At 40.5% G+C, this 23,749-nt stretch overlaps 1 protein-coding gene across 1 annotated transcript; it reads right to left on the minus strand.

Annotated features, from left to right (window-relative positions):
- Positions 1-1,282: 1,282 nt before the first annotated feature.
- Positions 1,283-22,356, minus strand: SRP68 (signal recognition particle 68). The gene is made up of 16 exons (XM_044453800.1): positions 22,176-22,356; positions 20,613-20,679; positions 19,353-19,466; positions 16,001-16,196; positions 13,521-13,603; positions 13,228-13,337; positions 12,463-12,545; positions 11,533-11,673; positions 8,185-8,283; positions 7,968-8,032; positions 7,621-7,777; positions 6,759-6,853; positions 5,654-5,783; positions 5,013-5,088; positions 4,388-4,440; positions 1,283-3,396 (listed from the first exon to the last, which is right to left on the minus strand). Exons 1-16 carry the CDS (start codon positions 22,339-22,341, stop codon positions 3,169-3,171), a joined length of 1,863 nt encoding a protein of 620 aa, XP_044309735.1. The 5' UTR covers positions 22,342-22,356; the 3' UTR covers positions 1,283-3,168.
- Positions 22,357-23,749: the final 1,393 nt, after the last annotated feature.

Below are 23,749 nucleotides of genomic sequence, written 5' to 3' on the forward strand. Positions count from 1 at the left end.
CATGAGAAAACCACACAGAATGCAAGCTTCTATTTTAACTATGATATTCACAAAAATAAGCCAGTATTCATAAAAGTAAACAGCTTCCCTGGTTATTGAATGAATGGGGGGGGGTCAATAGGTGAAGAGGGGAAGTCATTCTATCTGGATTCCAATTTTGGGGCATAATGGCATATAGACGTACTGACAGCCTAATACTTTTAGCCTTGCCAAATTTTCTTTAGCATAGAACATACTAACAGCTTTTTAGTCTTACCATTATCATCTTGTTTACCCCTCTGAATGACACAAAACTGATGGAAGTTGTCAGACCTTCAAGCTGATAATAAAAAAGCTATGCACAAGATGTGATGCATTGGTTGATTCAGTTAACAGGCTTTAAACCAAAATTTTAACAGGCTTAAAACCAAAAGAGAAAAAAAACATCAAGGGTCTGACAGTATCACTCCCGTGAATTTTGTCTGAATGCATATGGTAGATGACCAATAGTAAACTTAAAGCAATGGACAGAGCAATCCTATGGCCCTTAGATGGCATCTAAGCGTGCCTGCCCGCCAGCCAGCCAAAGATCTAGCATTCCATCACCAACATCCCTCCTCTCATAGCTGTGATGTCAGATACCACTAGTCAATTTTATAGCACTGCTTTTTGTCATTCAACCAGCCGTATTTCCTCCAAACTTCAGAAGCATAGAAATCATGTATCTTTGTTACATCTTGATGTTTTTATAGCGTTTCACAGTATTATTGCTGCCATTTGCAAATCTGGAGTACAACACATTGATAAGCATGAACGAGAATCCACTTGCCGTGTACTCTATCTGTATTCAAACTGTATTAACACGGACAGCTACCACTGCTCCAGGGGAGAGTCTTGTCCCAGATGTTGTCATTTACAGACTTTGCTAATGGCTATACCTGAAGTGGACCTGTGGCCAAAAACTCACTGAATTTTGGTTATAGAACAGCCAGAAGGGAGACATTTAATAGACATGTCAATACTGAAGGAAAAGGCTTAAAGTTTCCAACAAAAGCCACTGCATAACTATCACACTAAGTACATGGAGTAACCTCCCAGAATGTGTCTGATCCATCAAGCGTGGCATAAAGTAGTGGGTACAGGGGTTACAGCTCCCTGTGTGTGTCAAGAAGCCTTTTATTAAACATGTTTATTTTATACTCTCCATAGAAATTTACCACCAACCAACACACAAGGTGTTTTTCTGCTTTCAAGAAAGGAAGCAGCAAAATGGAAGCTTAACACTCAGTTCAAAACTATAAGCTCAGAAGGCAGGAATAAGTCTTTATTGTTTCAGGATTTCCTTTCTGTCTAATATGCTTTTTTGCCACAATATGTTTAACAAAGAAAGTTTTAACCATTTGTGACAGCAAACAAAGGCAAAAGCAGTAGGAATGGAATGTGCCCAGTTGCCCACATGTGTGGGGTAGAAGGTAAACAAAAAGGAAGTTGGGTTGTATATATAAGAGGAACACAATTCTCAGATTTAATTCAGAAGAGATAATTAAGGAGAACAGGGAAACCTGAAGCAAAGTACAACCAACAAAATATGAATAGGCACACTGCCAGAAAGGAGGCTAGGTCACAGTCCCTTTACAGAGATCTCTTGTTTCCATTTAGTCTTCAACAGAACTGAAAAATCACTGGTTTACCAGACCTCATCTCTGTGTAAAACATCACTTGATAAATTAAAAAATATCCTTTATTCCAATTTTTTTATGTCCACAATAGTTTTTTTTCCCCTATAAAAGTCTGCCCCCAGACAGTTCAGAAAGCCCATTTCATATATGTATTTTAAAACAGATGTGGTTAACACTACATTCTACTGAAAAGGCTTTTTTACACAGAGTAAAGAAATCCAATAATTTTGGTTAATTAAACCCAATTTTTCTTTAATCTGAAAATTATAATTCTCTGAAATTTACCAACTCAGTGGTTGAGACGTGGCTTTTGCAGGATATTTCTGTAACTGAATAACCCAGTTTTAATACTGTTCCAAAAATGTCAAGAAACAGAGCAAAACTGGAGTGCAGAATGACAAAAATATGAACACTAAAATATAGCTAAGGGCCATCTGAGCCAACTAATATTTCTGACTAACTGGATTAACCCTTTTGGGAGCAGTGATACAGCTCACAGAAAAGTCCCATGAACAATTTAGGTTCACAAATACTTAGAATTGTGCCTATGTATTTTTTCACAAAAATTGTATTGACATGAAGATATTTGGATTCCCAAAGCACTGTTAAATGTTTTCTCTTAGAAAATGTGCTGTGAACACATGGCTGAGATCTTTATTGCTGAAAATTCCAGTGGCTCCACTTATTAATTCTAAGTGGATACTTAAAACACCTGAATGTAGGATAGGGTGAAACACATAGATAGGATATAACACATAGAATAAGCAACAAAACACCCCTACTAATTTACCCATATCAGCTAAGTTGAAAATGGAAAGAAACAGGGAATCTTTCATGGCATGAAATGCATGTGGCTTGTTCTTTCTGAGGCCAAAGGCATTTTAGGTCCTCGAGAAGACCCTCTGGGGAACATAGCCCCTGCTGTAAGAAGTGATGCCTCAGTGCTTGGGCTTCATAGTCTTTAAAGTGTACCATACGATTTTAATCACTATCTAAGCTAATCTTTAGTCCACTCATTTCAGAGTTCTGAAGGCTCTGAAACTTACACTTTTACACGGCAGTACATAAACATGGCAGGTGATAAGGGTCTAGCCAACTGCAGGTTTTTCATACATTCTACTTAGACAACCCAGTCTTGGATAGATATAGCCATGCCTTTGGTTTTTCTTTGCTTTGTAAAGTCCAGAAGACTGGGCTAGTTTTTTTTTTTTTTTTAATTAAGCTTCATCTCAGCCATCAAAAGAAATGAAAGTATGCCTGGCCCATGCAGAATGGGTATTGTTCCTGCCTGAGCCACTGGATAAACGTGATTTGAAACTCCAGACCACATTATATATGTTCTCAGGGTGAAAAACTTCAAGTGAAGTAGGTGTATACACAGAGATAGAATACTGGGAAAATAATTTTTAAAAACTCCCATGTAGATTTTAGACACAAGCAGTTATGGTCTGAACCAGTTGGATCTTTCCCACAATACAGGATGATTAAGTGTTCTTGAAAATGGCCCTGGTTAACTCCGGAATCCAAAGATACCCTTGATGTATCCTGTAAGACCACTCTTTGCTTTCTGGTCCACTTTGTCCTCCAGGGGTGGGAAAGTGACATGGTTGAGAGCCAGGTCAAAGAACAAAGGCTTGCATGGTATTGGTTGGAATTCTGGAGGGAAATGCACCAGACTGGCTTGCTTGCTGACGAGAGAAGGATCCAGACAGAAAGTCTCGAACCGTTCAGAAAGTGGCTTGATAGAAAAGGAAGCAAACACTAAGATTAGTTCCCCTGAAATAACAGTGGGTACCTGATAACCTAGCCTAATGGCCAGGCAGCATTACACAGGGTTAGCAGACAGTTCAAATGCATGTCTATTTCCTTTTCCCTAAGCTCATAGGATTAATTCATGGATTAATTCAGAGGTGAAATGAGGAGAACTGGGAAGCCAGAAGCAAAGTATAACCAAAAAAAAATATGAATAGGGTCTCAGTCCCTTGTCATGTATCTGTTTCCATATAGTCTTCCACAGAACAGTTGTCCAAGGCAATGAGACAGATACAATAATCAGGGAGATCCCAGGTGAACTGCCATGAAAGCCTCAGAACCTTCTCCCAAAGCAATCCCAGAGATATCCCACCTCAATAGAAAAGCAGAACAGTTGGAAGTGTCAAACTCTATAATATATGTGCATATAAAAGAATGTAAACATCTCAAAACAAAACACATTTCCGACTCCACCTCTGCTCTTGGATTTTACACTTGTTTACTGAGTTTTCCCCCCCACTGAAAAGCAGTTGAATGGAAGGAAACTGCCTTTCATACCAGTCCACAGATTAGTATCACATGACTGGGGAATTCCCCAAATCTCCACTTAATTTTCCATTCCTCATAGTTTTCAAAGTAAGATAATGGAATTTAAGTAGGAGCAAACAACAACAACAACAACAACAATAATAATAAAAAATCTCCCCCCTACCCCTGATCCTGCCCTCACTGTTAGGCTTCCATGGCGCTTGAATTCCCTATGTATTGCTTCTCCACCCTGAATGATTCACACCATAAACTGCAAAAGTCTTCTATATACAAATCAGAAGAATTAAGCATTCTTGTTAGTATTTCTATGGTTAGCATAACTGAACTGCAACATAGACTGCAACATTAGAAAACAGAGTTCTTTCCTGATCATTCTGAATCATACAAAGCCATAATCCATATAATTAATGCACCAAAACATGGCTTACCTTGCCATCTTTGACCTGGGATGGGGACTCAGTCTCATGGTTGTCACCTGCATCTAAAAGTGTCACACAGATGCTTTAAGAAAATGCACCAATTAACAATGCAACAATCTCACTAGAATGAGGTGAATGGAAGGGCTGCTTCACACAGTGAACTGTATTTGTTAATGAATTCCAGATTACAAAACATGCAACTATAAAGTGCCTAAGGTATAGCCTTTCCCTTCAAAATACAGAGAAAAGGGTGGTTTCCAATTTATATATATGGCCACGCTTCGTTATTTATACAGTGCCACCAGAGTAAACTTTACAGAGTAACAAAAGACATGTCTGTGTACAGAAGAGCTTACATCTAGAATGTGACACACGGGAAGAATTTGAGGGACACATGCAACAGGAGTTCATTGCACTTATACATATTTAGGTTTTGCTATAGTACGGGATAAAGACTATGGAGTTTACCAAAAGAGTCATATAAAAGGTCCTTTTTAAAAAGATGGTCCCTCTTCTTTAGGGAAGAGAGCAAGAAGAGACTGAGTACATAGCACCAAAGACAGTCCATGTGTGGTACCATCTTGGTCTTTATGCTGCACACCTGGAACACAACAGGAAGAAGGAGCCCACCCACCTAGTATGGCAGCTGCTTGCAAGGAGTATTTTTCTGCATTCACTTGAGTAATCAGCTCTTGAACATCAGGCAGCTCCTAGACAATAGGAGAGAAATCCTATAAAGCACATGTTCCAGGTGCTAATGTAGTATATTTCTTAGCATGTTTCACCTAGCCCCTTTTTTTTCTCAAAAGACAGAGGATCGCACAGAATAGTTTTTCTTTCTGAACAGGAAATGAGCATTAATAAGCACAAACAAATGCACCCAATGATACTTATTACAGAACTCCCCTGCCCTGCATCAGCCAGTCACATTCATACAGTACATTTCCTGCAACACTAGAAAAGTTTCATGGGGCCAACTGAGTGACGTTGGGCCAGTCACAGACTCTCAGCCCAGCCTACCTCACAGGGTTATTACTGTGGAGATAAGATTGAGAGCAGCAGGAGGAGAATAATGTAAGCTGACTTAAGTTCTTTAAAAAAGAAAAAGGTAGGATAACAAACAAAAACAAATAACAGCCACATTAGTGTACCATGCCATCAGGTCTATAGAAATAGACTGTGCAAGAACTAAGGGCAGTGTTGCTGCTTGACAACTGAACAGCAGTTGAAGATGTGTGCACTCTGTTCCTCTGTGTCAAACTGTGTGTTTCATACCTTCAAGCAGTTTTTGCAAGTTCCAGCCTGGGCTTGGACCTCCTTGGCATATTTCAAAACACGATCATATAAAACAAGGGCTTCACTCCATTTCTTTACCAGAACATATGACTGTGCAATGAAAAAACACCTAGGGGGATAGGAAAACAACATGGGGTGGGTTCTTGTCAGGACTCAATCAATAGCAGCAGCAAGAGCGTCATACAGGTGCAACCCCTTTGGAACTTGTAACATACAGAGAGTACCATTTCATTCCTCCCCCTCAAAACTGTCTAAGGAGTAAGTGAACATGATGCCCTAAGATAGCTGGGTCAATGATATGATTACTGATTACAGCATGATTTCCACCCAGGATAAACATCACAGCAATTGGGAGACCAATCTAATGTCATACATCTGCCAGAGAAGGAATGGTTACAGCTTGCTGGACACTAAGTACTGGCACCTAAGCACTGCTTTTTCCTCCTCCCTCCCAATCCCTTTTCCTTTTGAGTTGTGTCTTTCAGAGTGTATGCCTGAGAGTAGAGGCTGTATTATTATTATTAATCTGTTAGCTGTTCTAGAAGCCTTTTTTGGAAGAAGATTGGATCAAAATGCTGTAAACAGATAAATCTTCTGTGAAAGCAGCTGGAAAGTTTCATACAGTGCTGAAATCACTATACAATTTGTCTGGTCCTTCTTAACTGTTCTGCAATCCGCTCAGTTCTCAGTTTAGCTGGATTGGATCCAGAGGTGCCTTTTGGCTAAGAAAACCTGTTCCATGCACAGAAACAGTTTCTGATTTATCAAAAGAGTGCCGTACAAGACAAGTGACTCAAAAGTCAAGTTTTAAAAATCTGTTTTCATAAAAGGTTCTGATGGAAAACATTTTATTGCCTTGTAGAATATTTAGCTTGTATCTTCCTTACTTGTGTATCTCACACCTCAATGAAACCTTGCCTTCTGTTAGTGCTTATGTAAGAGTTCATGAAACAGTGTTAATACAGTTTCTCCTTCCACAACTGGTTCTCTGGATCCAATCCACTGTACTAAAATATTAGCTGTGTGGACTGTTCTTTAGATTACACCCTTGTTCAAGGAACCTTGTTCTCTGCTCAAGAATTACCTGTAAGCCTTATATACCAATGTCTTTACTCCAATCTCCTTAAGGTAGTTTTTATCTTCTTCAAGGCCAGGAAGTTGTGGCAACTCTGCCAGATTCTTCAGAATGATGAAAATGAGAATTGAACACAAAAAGAAACAGATGTATGTAAACACTGCTGTGAACCATCCAAAGCTTCAGCTTTGGAGGCAGTAGCATAGGAATGAAATAGATAATCTAATCATCTAGCCACTCATATATAAAAGCACACTTTACTGAAATTAAACTTCACATTTTGTTATAACAATGATGCGCAAGTGAGAGTCACTTGTCCCTTCAGGAAGAGCTATCCATATATTAAGTAACTGGATACAGGAGCCATCAAAGCTGCACAGCATTACTCCCTTTTAAATACAGTTTCTTCTTCGAAGGTAACACCCTTTTCACTTGCTGTCCAGAGAATACCCTGCGATTATCAGAGCTATCCATGTGCCAACTGTAGTGAGTGTACTTACAGAAAAATTATTTTGTGTGTTTTAGTTACATTTAGTTTCTATGCAAAGAATCCACTTTTTTTTTGCAAGGCTTGATTCTTTAAATAATAAATGCTGGATATTTGGGTCGATGATGTGCTGGGGCAGATGGCGTGAGGGCTTGGCAGAAGCAACAAACACAGCCAGACTGTATTTCGCTATGAATGAACAGTACTAGGGTTCTGGACTGAAGCAGCACCCCTCTGAATGGAGAATTGTAATCTCCTACTCCCATACAATACATTAAGGTCTACTTCTAGATTTATAGTACTTGTGCTTTCCAATATTGACCTGCACCTCTTCTGAAAAAGGGATTAAGAAAATGGGCACCAGAGAACCTTTGTCATGAATACCTGCAAGATGATGTCGTAAAGGCGTATCAAGTCCTGAGGCCGAGGGGAGCGCTTCCCATCTTCCTCTGGCTGCTGCTGAAGCAGTGCCTTCTGCAAGGCTTTTGCCATACTCTCATTGCGCTTGATTGCAGTGGAGAGCTTGATGTAAGTCAGGTAACTACAAGGTATGATTTAGAGAGATGGTTTTGTTGAAAGCGATTCAAGATCATTTGGATGCATCAAAAGCAGCGAACAGGACAAGGCAGGTGGGGAAATGAGATAACTGTCTCACTTTCCTAGAATTTATGTGAAGAATTTGACTCTGGGATTCGAAGTACATGACATTTCTACTCTCCAGAAGAACTTACCTGTGCAGGTATTGAATATTAGTGACTTTCCCAGAATCGACTTCCAAAGAGTGATCCCGCTGCTTCTGTAGGGAAAAGAAAAAAGCAGCTGCATTTATTTGGGGAAAGATATATAAACAAATGAGAGATGCTGCAACATCTGACAAAGTATTTTCTTCCAAGCAGACTCAGATTTGTGAGCAAGTGCGCATAATACATGCACATACATTATGCTCACCTGATCTGGTTTCAGTTCTTCTCGAACAGCTTGTATGGCATCTCGACATTCACTCAGTAAGGACTCAAACAAGCGCTCTTTAGTTTCTTCTTCTTCTGCCTAAATAAAGACATAGAATAAAAAGATTCAAAATCACTGAGGCCACTGCTCGAGCCTTCTGCAACCAGAAAGAGGATGAACATTCACACAAACCATTGCAACTACTAATAGTATGACATATAGTCTCAAGGAAAATATTACTGAACTGTATGCAGCATGCAAAAAATGTGGACATCTGTTTCCATGGGTCACATCCCTGAGACTAGGCTCAGTGTCTATGCTCAAATCACTGCAAAAATTACTCTTTCTGAACCATTTGTAAAAATGTGTAACAGGTTATTTCTTGCTATGTTCCACCATCGATACCCTATGAACCCACCAACTGAAAAGCTGAATCTTCTCACTAATAGTATAATGGGGTAAATTGGGCAGGGAGAGCCTCTTCTGTGAGAGAAAACTGGCGATCCACAGACACACATGACTGGATAAAAAGAAGCATAAAGGATTCAAGCTCATTTCCTTACCTCAAAAAGCTGCACCTTCCTAAATTATGGTACTTACCCAAGTCTGTATTAAACCACCTGAAGTGCAGTCCCTATTCTTTTCTAACTGCTGACAGGAATGGTTTTTCCTCCTGTTTACAGCACAGGGCACCATCAGCTTGATCCCACTGGCAGCCTCCACAGAGAAAGGACACTTAAGAGGCACTGCCCAACTTGAATGTGAAATTTACCACTTTGCTTGCTTCGTTTTACTTGCAGCCACCCTAGGGAGACTTTCTGGGACCAGAAAACGTCACCTTTCCCAGGACCAGACCCCTGACTTTGCCCTCTCTCCAAGAGATTGTCTGCCACCTGCTAGAGACTGTATCAGTTCCTGCAGGCTGGAGCTGGCAGTCCAGCTGGTCCACAATGCCTCAGCTTGTCCGCTGACTGGGGCTGGTTGCAGGGAGCAAGCAAGCTCTTACTGCAATAGCTTTGCTGGCTACTGGTCTATTTCCAGCCAGAATTCGAAGTGCTGGTTATAAAGCCTTATATAGCTTGGACCAGGTGTCCTGAAAGCCCACCTTCCCCTATGAGTCTCCTCAGTCACTAAAATTCAAGGAACATTTGGTGATAACCTGAGAATAAGAGTGGTGGGTAGCAAGTGGGATGGCTGGCCTCCCATTGCTCCTGGATTAGCTGCTGAAATTTGGTGGCATGGCTGAGAGAAAAATAAGCTCCTTTGAAAAGCCAGAGGCATCTCTTTGCTTCCAGAATTTGGCAATGTCCTAGCAACAGGAAAAGGGGACTAATTTGGTTTTAAACAGTTCCCTTTTGCTGCCACCATGCTGCTGAATTATGGTAGAAAACAACAGCTTTCACCTTTTTAAAAGAGGCAATTTTCCTAGCTACTGCCATGCCAGATAGTAGGGGCATAGGTGTAGCCTACAGGGGGAATGTGGGTGGCTGCCCCAAATCCTGGAAGCTGCCCACTCCTGATTTATACTTTTCTTCCTCCTCACTTTTTTTGAACATCAAGGACTAGAATATAACTGTTATGGGCAGAGTGATTTGGAGATAAGCATAATCTCAGTGGATTCATTTGCTTAGAGTGTTTGTGGCTAGATTTTGGGATTGTGAGGCAATGTTACAGGCCAGGTTGGCCCTAGGGATCCTTTTGCTTTAGTGTAGAAAACATGGTTTGTGAATAGCATGGTCACACTGGACTCCTCCAGGCAATTATTCAGGATTTCCATTCGCTTGAGTAGTCCCTCAGGAGCAAATTCTAATTTGTGTCACAACAATAGTTTTAAGAGATGTTTGATGACAACTGTTGCATTTGCTCATCCTTCCAATGTTAGTTGGATTAATAAACTTCATTACTTTGCTCCTTATTCTTAAAATTAATACATTTTCTAGAACTTTGAACCACCAGAGAGACAGGCCCAACAAGTTCAGCAGCATTCTCAACAACACCTGTGGGAGCATTTCAACTCCAGACATGCAACAGGAAAGCCAACCAGAAGAGCGATGAAGCAACAAAAGACCAAAGAAATACATAATACAGCTTTAAGCCTCACCTTGTGGAAAAGGTGGAACTTAGTAACATTTTACATTATACGGTATATACTGTCATATTTTACCACTTCATGTTAAGTGTAACTGCACATAGATAAGCACAGTAACTGAAAAGACTTCAAAGAAACCTCAACAGTTACAGAACAAAATATCAACAATAAGGTACTTAACAGAATTGAGGTTATAATGGACTTGAACAGGATTAAGGATTTTATTAGCTAATTTAAAATACTGGAATCTGAAGCATTAGTGTTGTTTCACAATGGAATTTAATGTTTCCATTCTCTGCTTTCAGGATTTCATCAAATATTCTTTCTCCATAATGGTCTGCACCCGCAGGGCAATTTTTCAAATTGTTGTCACTCCAAAACAACTGTGAAAATGGAAAGTTTTTAAATCTGGCTTCAGTTTATAGGATTACTTTTGAAGCTATTTGCATAGATCATTTGTATTCCTTTTGGTAAAGGTTCCTAGCATAGTAATTCCTTCCATTTTCATTAAAATGATTGAACTACTATATCTGTTATTGACAGATTCTCCAGTAAAAAATACAGTAGGGATCCTCCAAGTCATGCTGTTTCCCAAAATATGACTAGAGACACTTTACCTTAAAAATATACAACTGTATTACTTATTTACAGTTTGGGGTTTGTTCTATAAAATCCTATTTCTTGGCTTATTCTGGTTAGATGCAATAGCAGTCAATGAATGTAATTCTAAAACATACATGTGGGAGAAACCTGCCACTACTACTCTGTGATGTGGGCTATCCCACCCTTTGAATTCTTTAAAAGAAAAAAATGAGATATAAATCCAATAAAATAAAATATACTCTGCATAACTTTGTGCAGATGTTTATGTTCAGTACATTACATTTAAAAGTGTAGTTTATTCAATTACAAATGAGTTTAAATGTTTTTCATTTTAACGATAAAATGCATATTTTATGTTAAGGTAGCAATGTGATTTTCAATCTGTAGAGTGGTTAAAAAATACTGGAGTCTTTCCCCACATCTATTTATTCCCAAAGCCCTTTTCTCCACAACTTCAAAATTTCCAGACATTTTACATTTCTATGGACTATACTCCCCATTGATCATATAGCTGTATTACATGACGTTTTCTCTGCTTATTCTCCCCTCATTTATTTTTAATCAGAGGGTAGCACACAGCTACTTAATCACACACAACACAGGGCCTTGATTACAGTAAATCACTACATAGCAGAGTGCAGAGATATTCTACTTACTTGAGCAATGGCTGCTTCAGTATCTGCCAGCCCCAACAGGAAGATCCTCACTTTGTCTATCTTCACTGGCACTGACCTTCCCCGCCATTCTACCTCACTCATAGTGGCGGCTTGCTTTGCTCGAGTTTGGGTGATGAGAGACTGCAATGTAAGAAGCTATTATTTAGACATTCGAAGATGTCATTTTCCATTATACTTTTCTCTCGTTCTGTGCAAGAACCATAATATAGCTGCAGAATGTGGCAGCTTGATTTTCAAAGTTGTGATAACTACACACATGCACGCATGCACGCACACACACCCAGTAGGACCCCTGTACCTGCTGACTGAATTACTATGGTTTCACTTAATTGCAGCCCTCCACATTAGTATGGGTTAGGGACACAGGATCCCTATGAAAGTGGGAAAACTGTGAATATGTCTAGATAAAAAGTACAAATATCTCTAGAGTCTTCACGCCTATTGAAAGACAAAACATGTGAGTGAAGCCGGCTAGTTTCGAGACAAAGAGCATGGCATCCCCAGAGTTCCTAGAGATATTCACAGTTTTTCCACTTTTGCAGGGGTCCTGCACCCCAACACTTGTGAATGTGGAGGGCCAACTGTAGAGTATATAGTGTTCACTATTATCCATGATTTCAGGTATCTTCTGGGTGGCTTGAAGCCAATCCCCCATGGATGCAGGGGTCCTACTCTGTGTATGTGGAGGGGAGGGAGGGGGGAACAGAGAGCACATTCCATCACATCCTTGGAAACAGCTCATAGTTCAAAATTGAAATATTTTAAGTATTTTTTATACACACACATATATGACACTAAATTTTGCATTGTGTTCTGGATTTCTTTTTAAATGTAAGTAGCACAGGAATTAAACAAACAAATGATGACCAGCAGCACTTCTTCCAAATATAAGAGGGTACAATCAATTACCTCTAGTTTTTCAGCAAGAAGTCCCTCTGTGCCCCCAGATCTCAACCTCATTTGCATTAGCTCACTAATAGCAGATTGGTCGCCTAGAAAACAAATGAAAGAATATAGTTTGAAGATGATCCAAGCACAACAGTTAATTTACATAAGAAAGTCTGAAGCAAAGTTTCAAAAAAATAGTTGATTGTTCTTGAAGATGGGAGCACAAAGTTAGTTTGTGTCATCAATATTTATAACTATCAGCAACTGATATGCCGTCACAATTAAGAACGGTTTGCAGTTGAAACAAGTCCCTATTCAGTCAAGGAGCTCACTGAGTGACTCCGGGCCAATCACAAATGCTCAGCACAAGTTACTTCATAGGGATGTTGTAGTGAGGATAAAATGGAGCTATATAAGCCACCCTGGGTTCCTCACAAGTGGAAAAACAGTGGGATATAAATGCAATGCAACTACTAGTACTACTTTAATTAAAAAGTTACACACTGCATTCAGTCACAAAAAGCTTCATCTGTGGTGGAAGACCAGAATGTGGGAAGCTCCTTTCTGTTAAAAGCTGTCTGTTATTCCCTTTGCTGAGAGAAAGATGACTTTTCCCATGGGAATAAAGCATCTGGGGTGGTGATTTTAGGCAGAAAAATACACTGGTGGGAAAGGGCCTAAGTAGCCTCATGTGAAGATGTAAAGTATCCATTACTTCACTATCTCCTTTCAGAGAGAATGAACTAGTGTAAATATTAACGCTACTAATCTTTCCTCTTTACTTACCAATATTATAGGCACAGTAACGGATATTGGGAGAAATCTCTTCAACTCGTTGATTATATAATATTGCCTGCTCCTCTGTAAAAGCACTAGCCAGCTTTTCATATATGGTTCTGCAGCAGAAAGGTAAAACATAATTAGCATTTTTACAACAGTGTATGCTGTGTCCCTCACTTTGTTTTGTGGGGGAGAAGTAAATGGAAGAATAATCACTGTTACAGTGTTGAGCAGTTTTTCGAAAACCCTTTTAACTGTATTATATGCTCAGCAGTACAACTGTTGAAGGCCAAACTTACTTGCATTTGTTAAAAGCCTCCATTGCTGCCTTCCATTCCTGGTGCTCAAAGCGGAGCATACCTGTGAGGTAAGCTGTATATGCCTAAAAGGAAGGAGGTGGAAGTGGATGCTTATCAGTGCAACAGTATAGTCTTCGTCTATCAATGTTAGGAAAGTAACCAGCAACTTGTTCGAATGACAGTTTCCCCCCCCACAAATTCCATGCAGCACAGATATGCTATGAGGACCTTTAAAGCAGGAGGTGGGCAGAGCAGTGTCACCTTTAACAGTTGCACAAAATGGCAGCTGACAGTAGTGCTCTCTAGCTAGCCACCTGACAAGAGCAACAATGGTTGCTCCTGTGAAGCATCTCTCTGGTTATGGCCTTTGTACCATGATGGGTTGTTGTCCAAACCCAAAAAACCATTGTGGTACACAGAAACAATAGAACAGACAGTTGTCTGTATTCATGGCTTCTAAAGACCAAGTCTACTCTCCATGGCAAGTACCATGGCAAGATTCAGATGAAACTACAAACCAGCAATGCTAAAAACCCTCCATGGCTTGTAATGGCGTGCAAACCCAAACATTCTGCGATTACTGAGCAAGCCCTATTTTCATTGGGTTGTTTTTTGGGGTTGGCAGGGCGGTCTCACCCCCTTAGTGATTTCAAAAATGTCAGGGTCATTCCCTCTCATTCCTCAGGAGTCCTTCTTGGCCACCAGTCCTGTCAACACTCACCCTCTCGCTTAAGACTGCTTTAGAGGGGAATAATGTCTTATCATCCATTATTTTGGAGGATATGGCATCAATCCAGAAGCTTGAGTAACAGGGAGATAATAATGTTACATGGAAACAGGAAGACTTTACCTTTTGGACAAGTATAAAGTGATGCATGTTGGGGCAAAAGGTCCCAACTTCAAGTATAAGCTGGTGGGAGCAGTGACTGGCCAAGAAAGATTCTAGGGATGTTGGGGACAGCTGGTTATCTGGACTGGCATTGTTGTAAAAAGTGAAACTGCTGTAAAAAGACAAGCTCCAGGCATAATTAGGGAAGGAAGTGAAATAAGACTGCTGATATCATGCTTCCCATATACGAATCTATGGTATGACCATACCTACAATTTTGTGCACAGTTCTGGTCAATGCATTTTAAAAAGATATTGCAATGTTGGAAACAATGCAGAAAAGAGCCACTAAAATGTTCAAGGAGCTGGACTGATGCCCCTTGGAGGACAGGTTACAACACCTGAAATTGTTTAACTTGGAAAAAGGGTGAGTAAGGGCTGACATGATAGAAATACAAAATTATGCATGGCACAGGGAAAGTAAAGCATTTCCCTCTCTCATATTACTAGGAACTGGGGTCATTCTATGAAGCTGACTGGTGGGACAGATAAAAGGAAATACTTCTTCACAAAGTGAATAGTTAATGAAAAGATGTAGCAAGGGCCACCAATCTGGATGGCTCAAATGACAAATTAATGGGAGATAAGGGAATCAGTGGCTGCTGGTCCTGGTAGCTCTATGCTACCTCCAGTGTCAGAGGCTGTACGCTTATGTACACCAGTTGCCAGGGAACATGAGAGGACAGTACCGTTCCACTCTTGTCCTCCTTGCAGTTTCCTGTGAGCAGCTGCCGAAGCACTAAGTGAACAGAATGCTGGATGAGAAGGACCCTTGATGAGACCCAGCATGGCTCTTCTTACATTCTTTAGGGTTATGCCCAGCTCAAGCTTTTTTTCTCATGGAAAGGCTGCTTGTCAGTGGGAGCTTTTGATCCCACAGTTTTTCAGATGGCTAAATAGGAAAAGAGGCAACCTTCACCTATTCCCAGTGTAGTGTCCCAAAAATCTGCACTAAAGGGTCAGGGGACTTTCTGGAGCACTGGGGGATTCTAGCAAAAGCAAACTGGCAAAAGTTGCCTCCCTGCCTTCTCACCAACCAACTCTGCTCAGTGATACTCCTACCAGCAGAATAGAACTCTGGCTTCAACTAAGCATGTGCCAGGTACTTGAACTGCTGAAATATTGTTAGGCTAAGTACTTCCCAAGCCCATCCTCTTAATATTTCGCATATCAACAACCCTTACAGGTCCATGTACATGCATAGAAGGTCTGCTACTTCACAGTGAGATTTATCTGTCCTCTGCTGTGTATGCATGGTGCATGACTGTAACTTCTTCAGTTGAACAAGGACTACGGGAAGACAAGGTGTCTTTCCAAACAGGTGGACCAGCCTGAAATATTCTATAGGCCAAACACAATCAGACCATACTAAGCTACAATCAGTTGTCTTTTTCCTTTCACTTTTTTTGTACTACCTCCTGCTACATTCTGTTCTGATTCAATAAAGCTATAGCTAGGGCTTAACAAGCATCAACTAGAAACATTCTGGACATTCCTGACCAGTCTTCACAAGAGGTTTGATACTATTTAGAATTCAGGTGCATTTGTTCAAAAGAGAAACATAAAGCTAGTTTATACTTTCTCCGCCTAACCTGAGCTTCCAGCTTAGTCTTGGCATCCACCCGATTGCTTTCACATAGGCGCTCCAGTTCCTCAGCATGTTTTACTGCTTTACGCAGACGAGATAACAGATGAAATCGTTTGCGAGGTTCCGTGTTGGCTTCCTGCTTCAGCTGCATAGCATAGCTCCAGGCTCTCTCAGCATCCATGAGAAGCAACAGTAAATATCTACATCATATGGTAGATAAGTAAGATTATCAATTCAAACATGAATTCCACACACACCTTCTTCCTTTATTTTACTTAAACAGTAAGTCTCACTGAACCAGAGGAAAAGATTAGTCTGCTTCTAGATGTTTAGGCCTTCTTCTAATCACGCATCCCACCTGAAAACCATAACCAGTCAAAATTATTCCAATTCCCTTTGCAAAACTTGATCATGTAAGGCAGCAACTTCGTTTATACTGAACCAATCATTTGCTTTACTGATAAAAGAACAATGCCAGAACTTTGTCTAAAATAACATTTTAGAACTAAACCTTTCAGATACTGTGTCCAAACAACAGCATCCTGATAGGAGATATATCTGTAAAGTCACAGCTAGAAAGTTTACAGTTCTATAAAGTTAAAGTTTCAGTTGTTGATCAGTAGAATGATTATATTATTGTTTTTTAGTTTCCACATTGATCTATTGAAGTTTTCGACAATTTTGCTGGGGAACAGTACATGCATTCTTGAAATAAACAACTAGTACTAAACCTGGAGATGGGACATGAGGGAGTAAGTCCTAAGCCCCATGGAGCTTAACCGCAGCTGCTCTTTTGGGCTGTGCCATTCACTGAATTTGCCAGCATCTACACTGCTCCTCAGCCTAGCAACAATCAGACCAGTGGAAGCAACAGTTTCCATGGTGCTCAGACATCTGGAATTGATTCATTCCTAAAAAAAAAAAAACCCCTCTTACCTGGAGGTATCCTAACCATTAACCTAAAAGATATTTCCCACAAATTCCCTTTGCCACTTACCTTTTACAAAAGGTATGCAGTTTAAACAAAACAGTAAAGCACCAAGCATATTTTGGGTAAAAAGCAGTTATTTTAACAAGACAATAAGGAAAACTATATTCTTCAGTCCCTGAATAAGGTGTTCACATTTGTTAGGCATTTTATTATGATTAGGATTAATTTTACTCTCATCAGCATATAAAATACAATATAACTATAAAATTTCATTAAAATTACAGTATAAAATTCAAAAGCCAAATTTAAGGTAAAATTTTAAAAACTACAAAAGTTTACATAAATTCAGTCACAAGACCTATTAAGGGGTCAATATAATGCCCCAACATAACTTAAAACTAATTAAATGTCCTGTCAGAGAAGATAATCTTAACTTGTTGCCAAAAATATATTAGTGCTGGCACCAGGCAGGTTCAGTGGGAAGCCTGTTTCATCATGGGGTGGCCATCACTGAAAAGACCTTCTCCTTGTTGCCACCAAACCTCCCTGTGGTCCTGATTATTAATCTGGCTGCTCTGTTTGCACAAACTGCAGTTTATAAACTTTCTTCATTCTTGCATGAACCTGTCCAAGAACTCATCAATATCCTTGAACTGTAATTCAAGAAAAGTTGACCAGGCTATGCTCTGGATATCTTACCTAATACAACTGCAGTAATACTGGGATCTAACTCCTAGTAGGTAAAACAGATTTTTTCCTGGAAATGCCTAGCAGATATATTGTAGCAGGCTTCAAATGGCTCTGAGCTTTCCATGGGGGCAACTCATAGTGGGACATAATGGAAGCAATGAGCCATTATGTCTCTGTTGCTCTCACTGCCTCCAAATGTACTTGAGTATAGACAGACACTTGATTGAATACACAACTGCATCAACTAACAGTCTTCCTCCATCTGCACTCAAGCCGTCTCCTGTTCTGTTTAACTGCTTTCAGCTCTGGGGTATACACAGAGCTGTATGAGCTCTACTACAGAGAGGGCACTCAGGAGTGATTATGTCAATCACTAGGTCCATATTTGACTAGGGATTTGACAGGACTGCCAGAACCTCTTCCCTCATGAGCCATCTGGAAACTATCTGGATCCATCAGTCTCTGAAGGCAGACCATCTTAACAGGTCATCACCCCTGCAGAGGGGAAGTCATCATCATAGTAGGCGGGGCAGTGATATGACCATGACAATAGGGCTGAGTCAAAGCCCTTACCTTCAGCTCACTATCCCATGCCTGGATGAATGCCCCCCTCCAAAAAAAGCAGTGTGCGCCTTGCTTATGTGCATCTGTCCCAAGGCTAGCTATTTATTATTACATTTAATCTTTAGATTTAAATTCAGTATATGTTTTCAGTACTATCTGAAAGCATTGACTTGGTTTGCATGTAACAACCAGAGCCAAGTGGCAAGTGCACTGTCTCCTGCTTCTGTTTCCAATCAACAACCCAGAAAAGCACATACATTCACTCATTCCCTTTTAGCCACAATTCCTAGATCCAGCAACTCAGAAATTATCATTACAGGCAAACTGGAGCTTCTTTCTTTCTTCTATTTGACACTGCCCCCTTTTTCTCTAGCTACATAGACGGGCCACACATCCTTTAAAGCTTGATGTTGAAGATAAAGGTAAATCTCTTCCTCTGTCTGAATGTCTAATGAGAAACTTAGGCTCAGATTTCCCAAGAGGCAAACTCCACATCTCTCTCTCCAACTTTGAGTTAAAGACAGGAGGTGGAGGCATGTGAGCTGGCTGTTTTCATGGCTGACATATTATCTGAACTAAGAGCTTTTGTCAGACAAGGAGCCAGAAACTTGTGCTGCTGCCTCCCTATTCCAGCTCAGAGCTAGAGATGGGAAGCAGAAGCTTGGCATAGCTCTGTATGAGTGCTTCACTAGTGAAGAGCCAAAACAAATCCCAGACTTCAGCTGGAATTTGAGGCTGGGGAGGGAGGGGTCTAGTCCTCTCTCCAGTATATTTTCAAGATCTGAAGGAAACCTCAGGCTTCTCTCACTGGCGAGGGCACATCTAACATCACGGAGATGCAGAATCTGGTTTCCTGCTAGATAGCAGGAAATATTCCCTCACTGTCAGAGCAGTATGACAATGGAACCAATTACCTAAGGAGGCTGTGGGCTCTCCCACACTGGAGGCATTCAAGATGCAGTTGGACAGCCATCCCAGTAGGATGGTGCAACTTGGTGCCCTGTACTAGCAGGGGACTGGATCTGATGCCCTTCTAGGCCCCTTCAAACTTTACCATTCTGTGATTCTATGATGGGGCATGCAAGATTACCAAACCCAGGATTTAACCATCTATGCTTGGATTAATTAGCTGCATGCATTACATTAAGTACAGCTGCTAAGTCTCCAATACCTGTTGTCAGATAACAGCTCTTCTGTTACTTTCTTTCCTGTGAACTTGTGCCTATTTCCCATCTTGAAGTTGAGAGTTTTTCTGAGTCTTCTTAGCCGGCGGGAACAATAACCTCTGAAGTGTGTGGGGAATCGCAAAAATTGTTAGCTGTTTCCCGGAATATAATTGCTCCCACTTGTATCTCCCCCACCCCCCAATCACATCAAAACATGGAGAGAAGTCTGTCCTAGGCAATTTTATCTTTGTTCTCCAAGCTGAGATGTGACAACATATGACTATCACTAAAGATTTCTAAGTATATCACTAAGTATAAGTTATGTTCAAAGTTGTTGACAGGCAAAAGACTAAAAACCTGACACTATGATACCAATTTATACATTAGGACAAAATGTGTTTTTATGATATTGTTAAGTGGAAGACAATGCCCATGGGCAACACTTTGATGGCTGGGAAATCTTGGCAACCCATAATATGTTAACTACAGATCTGAATTGTATCACAATGGAACTGTACCAGCAAAAGACTACACCTGCAGAACACTCATTTGGAGGGTTACGCAGGCTTGCTGAAAAGAAAAGAAAATTCCAGGCCATATTGATGGATGCTTCAGCCTACAGTGCTTTACTATGGGAAATATTTTGGAACCAATACTGACTAAACATGGCTTGGCTTCCTATTATTAGCAGAAAAGTGAAATTTCCTGTGCTTGGATTACATATTCTACAGTACTGAACAGGAAGTGCTCCAGCTGCTTTACACTGGTGCCTCAAGTAGTTTATGGAATGAATGTTTTATAGCACTCCACCTACAACCTGCCCTATCACAGTTCCAGATCTAGGCAAAGTGTCCCATTCAATGATTTTGTGTATTCCATGAAACTAGCATAAAGGCTATCTTTGAATATAATTTATATGTAACACTTATGTTAATGCAATCTTAGAACTGAGGAAAAAAATCAAAATAATACATTATTTGGGGAAATACCTTTTAAAGGTCCCAACATTAAAGGTGGCCTAGAAATAATTTTAAATAAATATATTACATGCTAAAAGACACCAAATTAGGTATAAAATTCTAACTCCAAGATTTTTCTTTAAAATTAAAGAAAATTATCTGCATAGTTTTAAAGAAAAATTAAAGCCTGTTCTTTCATACTGCTGAAAGAACGGCTGTAATTTGAATCCAATTAAATTAATAAAGGCAAAGACAATTATTATTGCCCAGCAACTAGCTCCTATGCATTGCTCCTTGCATACTAACCTGTATCTCTGAAAATCACCATGTCGTAGCCCATGTTGTTGTTGTGATTCCTTAACAATCTGAAGGACTAAAGGTCTTGTTAAGGAAACTTTAACTCAGTTTACCAGAGATATGGCATTAGTTATTTTTTAAAAAATCATTAGTACAACATATACGTTAACACTAAACTGGTTAAAACTGAGGAAAATCTTTAGTAAAGCCTTATGAAAATGGCCAAAGCAAAAGTAGGCTAAATAACAGATGTTTTTCTTGCATGCAGACAAATTCATATTCCTAACATCTGAAGAAGATGCACCAGGAAAAACATCAAGAGTTTTACATACCACCACAAGTAGAATTCAGTGGGTAGGCAATACAACTGTACATATCAGTGCTAGTTTACAATTCATGTTTTAACTCAAGGATTCTTGAAAAGTTATCTAGATTGTTCTGATGAAGATGTAGCCAGGTTCATTCACACTGGACTTACATTTACTAATACAAAGTCGAGGAGTATGTGAAAATTATGACTACTGAACTCAATCACAAATAGAAAGTGAATTTCCATTTGTTTTAAAGGAGGTCCCTAGTAAAATCTTTCTAATAGATTTAAAGGGAATATCCAACTGTGTCATTCCACCAGGACAAAATATATTGCGCATAGTTCAGAAAATAATTTCTGCTAGTGCAAGGAGAAATCCAACTAAAGTTCCACTTGCGAAACTGCTTTCAGCTGGCCGTGTGCTCCATTAGTGTAGTCTGTTAATGCAATGTGCAAGCTCTTGCATAACTGTGAAGCTGGCCTAGCACTCTTGACTTTGAATGCCATTACTGATTTTGGCCTGAAAGTCTTCTCCCATGGAACCTTTAACTCAACTGTTATGCCCTCACCTTCCTCAAAGGCTGGTAGTTGTGAGGATAAAATGGAGAAAAGGAAACCCTTGCAAGCTGCAAGAGAAAGAAAAGTGGGCTATACATGTAATGTAATAATTTCATCATAATTTCCCTTTTCATGTACAGACTTCTGCACGGTTTTTCCGCAATGGTGTACTTCTGGTTCATTCCACAAACTAGATTTTAGATGCAAAATTTGAACACTAGATTCAGACCACAATCCATGCTGCTTTTGAGGAAGAGGAAAGGGCAGGTTTTCCTAAATATTCCCGAAGTTGCTAGATCCCAAACTTTGGTCATAGATTTCTATTTCATGCAACTGAATGCAAGAAGAAAGTGACAACCCGAACGCCTCTGATTACACGTGTGGTATAAGGGAAATAATAAACGCTCTGCATTCCCGGGCACTTCAGTGCTTATAAGTGAACTGCCCCGCCACTGGCTAATTCAGCCAGGGCCACCCTTCCTTCCACGCTCCTCACCTTGGAAGCCAGCCAGAACCTCCCTCCCTGAGGCTACAACTCCAAATACAGGAAAATGGGGGAATTAAAGAAAGGTATGTGATGGCAGGAAAGACAAAGGCCTGGGGCTTCCGCAGCTGGGAGACTGGGGCAGCATGGAAAGCTCCCCTGCTAGCTTAAGTGACACGTCCCCACTAACACTTCCAGCCCGGTCACGCCAGCAGGATACTCTCCAGGCCGAGGCTATCCCCCAGGTCACCCGACGTCGGCTTTTCATTCTCCTTGTTCTCCTCGGGGCCCGCCGCTGAACTGCCGGCGCTGCTACCACCAGCTCCTCCACGGCCGCCACTGCTGCCCCCGCCGCCGCTCCCGGTCACTTGCCGCTCAGCCGCCATCTTGCGCTCGTTCCGCTTGCAGCGCAAAGCATCATGGGGCGGAACAGAGGAGCTGCCTAGAGCGCCACACGCGGAAGCCATGGCCGCTGAGGCTAACGGGATAGCGGCAGCCGTTCCGGACGGCCGGGTTGTGGGGCGGGCGGAAATAGGCACCTCGGCGCCAAAGGGGCTTAAGGGCTATTTGGTTTCTTGCAGCGGTGTGACTTTAGCCGGAGAAGCCGCTCGTTCATCCGCATTTAGGCAGAAGGAATGGGGCAGTGTGGAAAGGCTGGAGTTCTGGAAGGCTGCATGTTAAGCACACATATTGGGGCGTTAAGTTGTAAACAGGAGAGCAGATACTGCCTCATTATTAGTCCTTGTGAGCTATTCTGTAAGCCTTTTGGTTTGAAGAGCCGAATAAAAGTATACCGAAAAGAAGTAGAAAGGTCAAGTGAACTCTGCAGGACTAACTTCTAAATAAGCACGCTTAAACTGGTTTCAAGACATTGCTAGGCATTTGAAAGATTTAGGGCCCAGGTACACAGGACATAAATCTGCACATGCTAATTTATACCAGTTTATGCAAAGCTAGAAGTAAAAACTAGGATTATTTGAATTTCACAGGAGACAAAGCCAGCTATTTTATTTGTCATCCAAATTATCTCAAAATAAATTGTTCCATTAATTTGCATCCAGCTCATCCCAGGCCAATGGAAAAAGGTTTATTTCCCCGCCCCCCCCCCGCCCCCCAAAGCTTAATACTGGGTGAAGCCAGAAAAGAATGGTCCAGAATAGCCATTTTATGTAGTTATTTATTTAAATGCCAAAAACAATGGCATGTGTTGGAAACGGAAATTATCATGAACCCCTAATACTCAGGACCCATCAAGAATAGAGAAGCTGGCACAAATAAGGCATGAAACCTTCACGGAAACCAAATACTGATACCTGTTCTAGGCACAGGTACATATTCCAGAAAATGGCTTGGAACCCCAACACTTCCAAATCGTGTGAAGCCAAACCAACCAAACTCGCCATTTATAAATAACAAGGTGGGAGAGATGCAGTCAGCTTTAGAAACCATGTTCTGGCCAGACCATAATTCAGAAAATGGCTCCAGGATGTAATTTTCAAAAATAACACTAGTGACTTTGCTTTTGTATCTAATTTGTAGTAAAGACACATATAATGCACAATGGGAATACAGTATAATGTTTTAATGAATTAAATGTTATTAATGTTAATTAGCATATAGCAATGTACTCTAGCAATATAACAGTGTAAAATTGTTGAAAGATGTATAACCCCAGCAACAAAGAATATACTCTAGTGGCTCTCATCTCTTAAAGAGTATACATTTTGCCAGGCCTGTGGTAAATGCAAGCTGTTCTGCTGATTCTACTTGTAAATGGATATATTTTCATTTCTC

This window comes from Varanus komodoensis, unplaced genomic scaffold (assembly GCF_004798865.1).
Source record: "Varanus komodoensis strain SLA01 unplaced genomic scaffold, ASM479886v1 scaffold7_1, whole genome shotgun sequence".
NCBI classification, from domain to species: Eukaryota; Metazoa; Chordata; class Lepidosauria; order Squamata; family Varanidae; genus Varanus; species Varanus komodoensis.

Coding starts and splice junctions, on each gene's coding strand:
- SRP68 (XM_044453800.1), bottom strand. CDS start 22,341: ATGGCGGCTGAGCGGCAAGTGACCGGGAGCGGCGGCGGGGGCAGCAGT. Junction 13,604..16,000: donor AGACTAAGCTGGAAGCTCAG/GTTAGGCGGAGA, acceptor CCTTCCTTTTAG/GCATATACAGCTTACCTCAC. Junction 3,397..4,387: donor CCCAGGTCAAAGATGGCAAG/GTAAGCCATGTT, acceptor TTTTCTATCAAG/CCACTTTCTGAACGGTTCGA.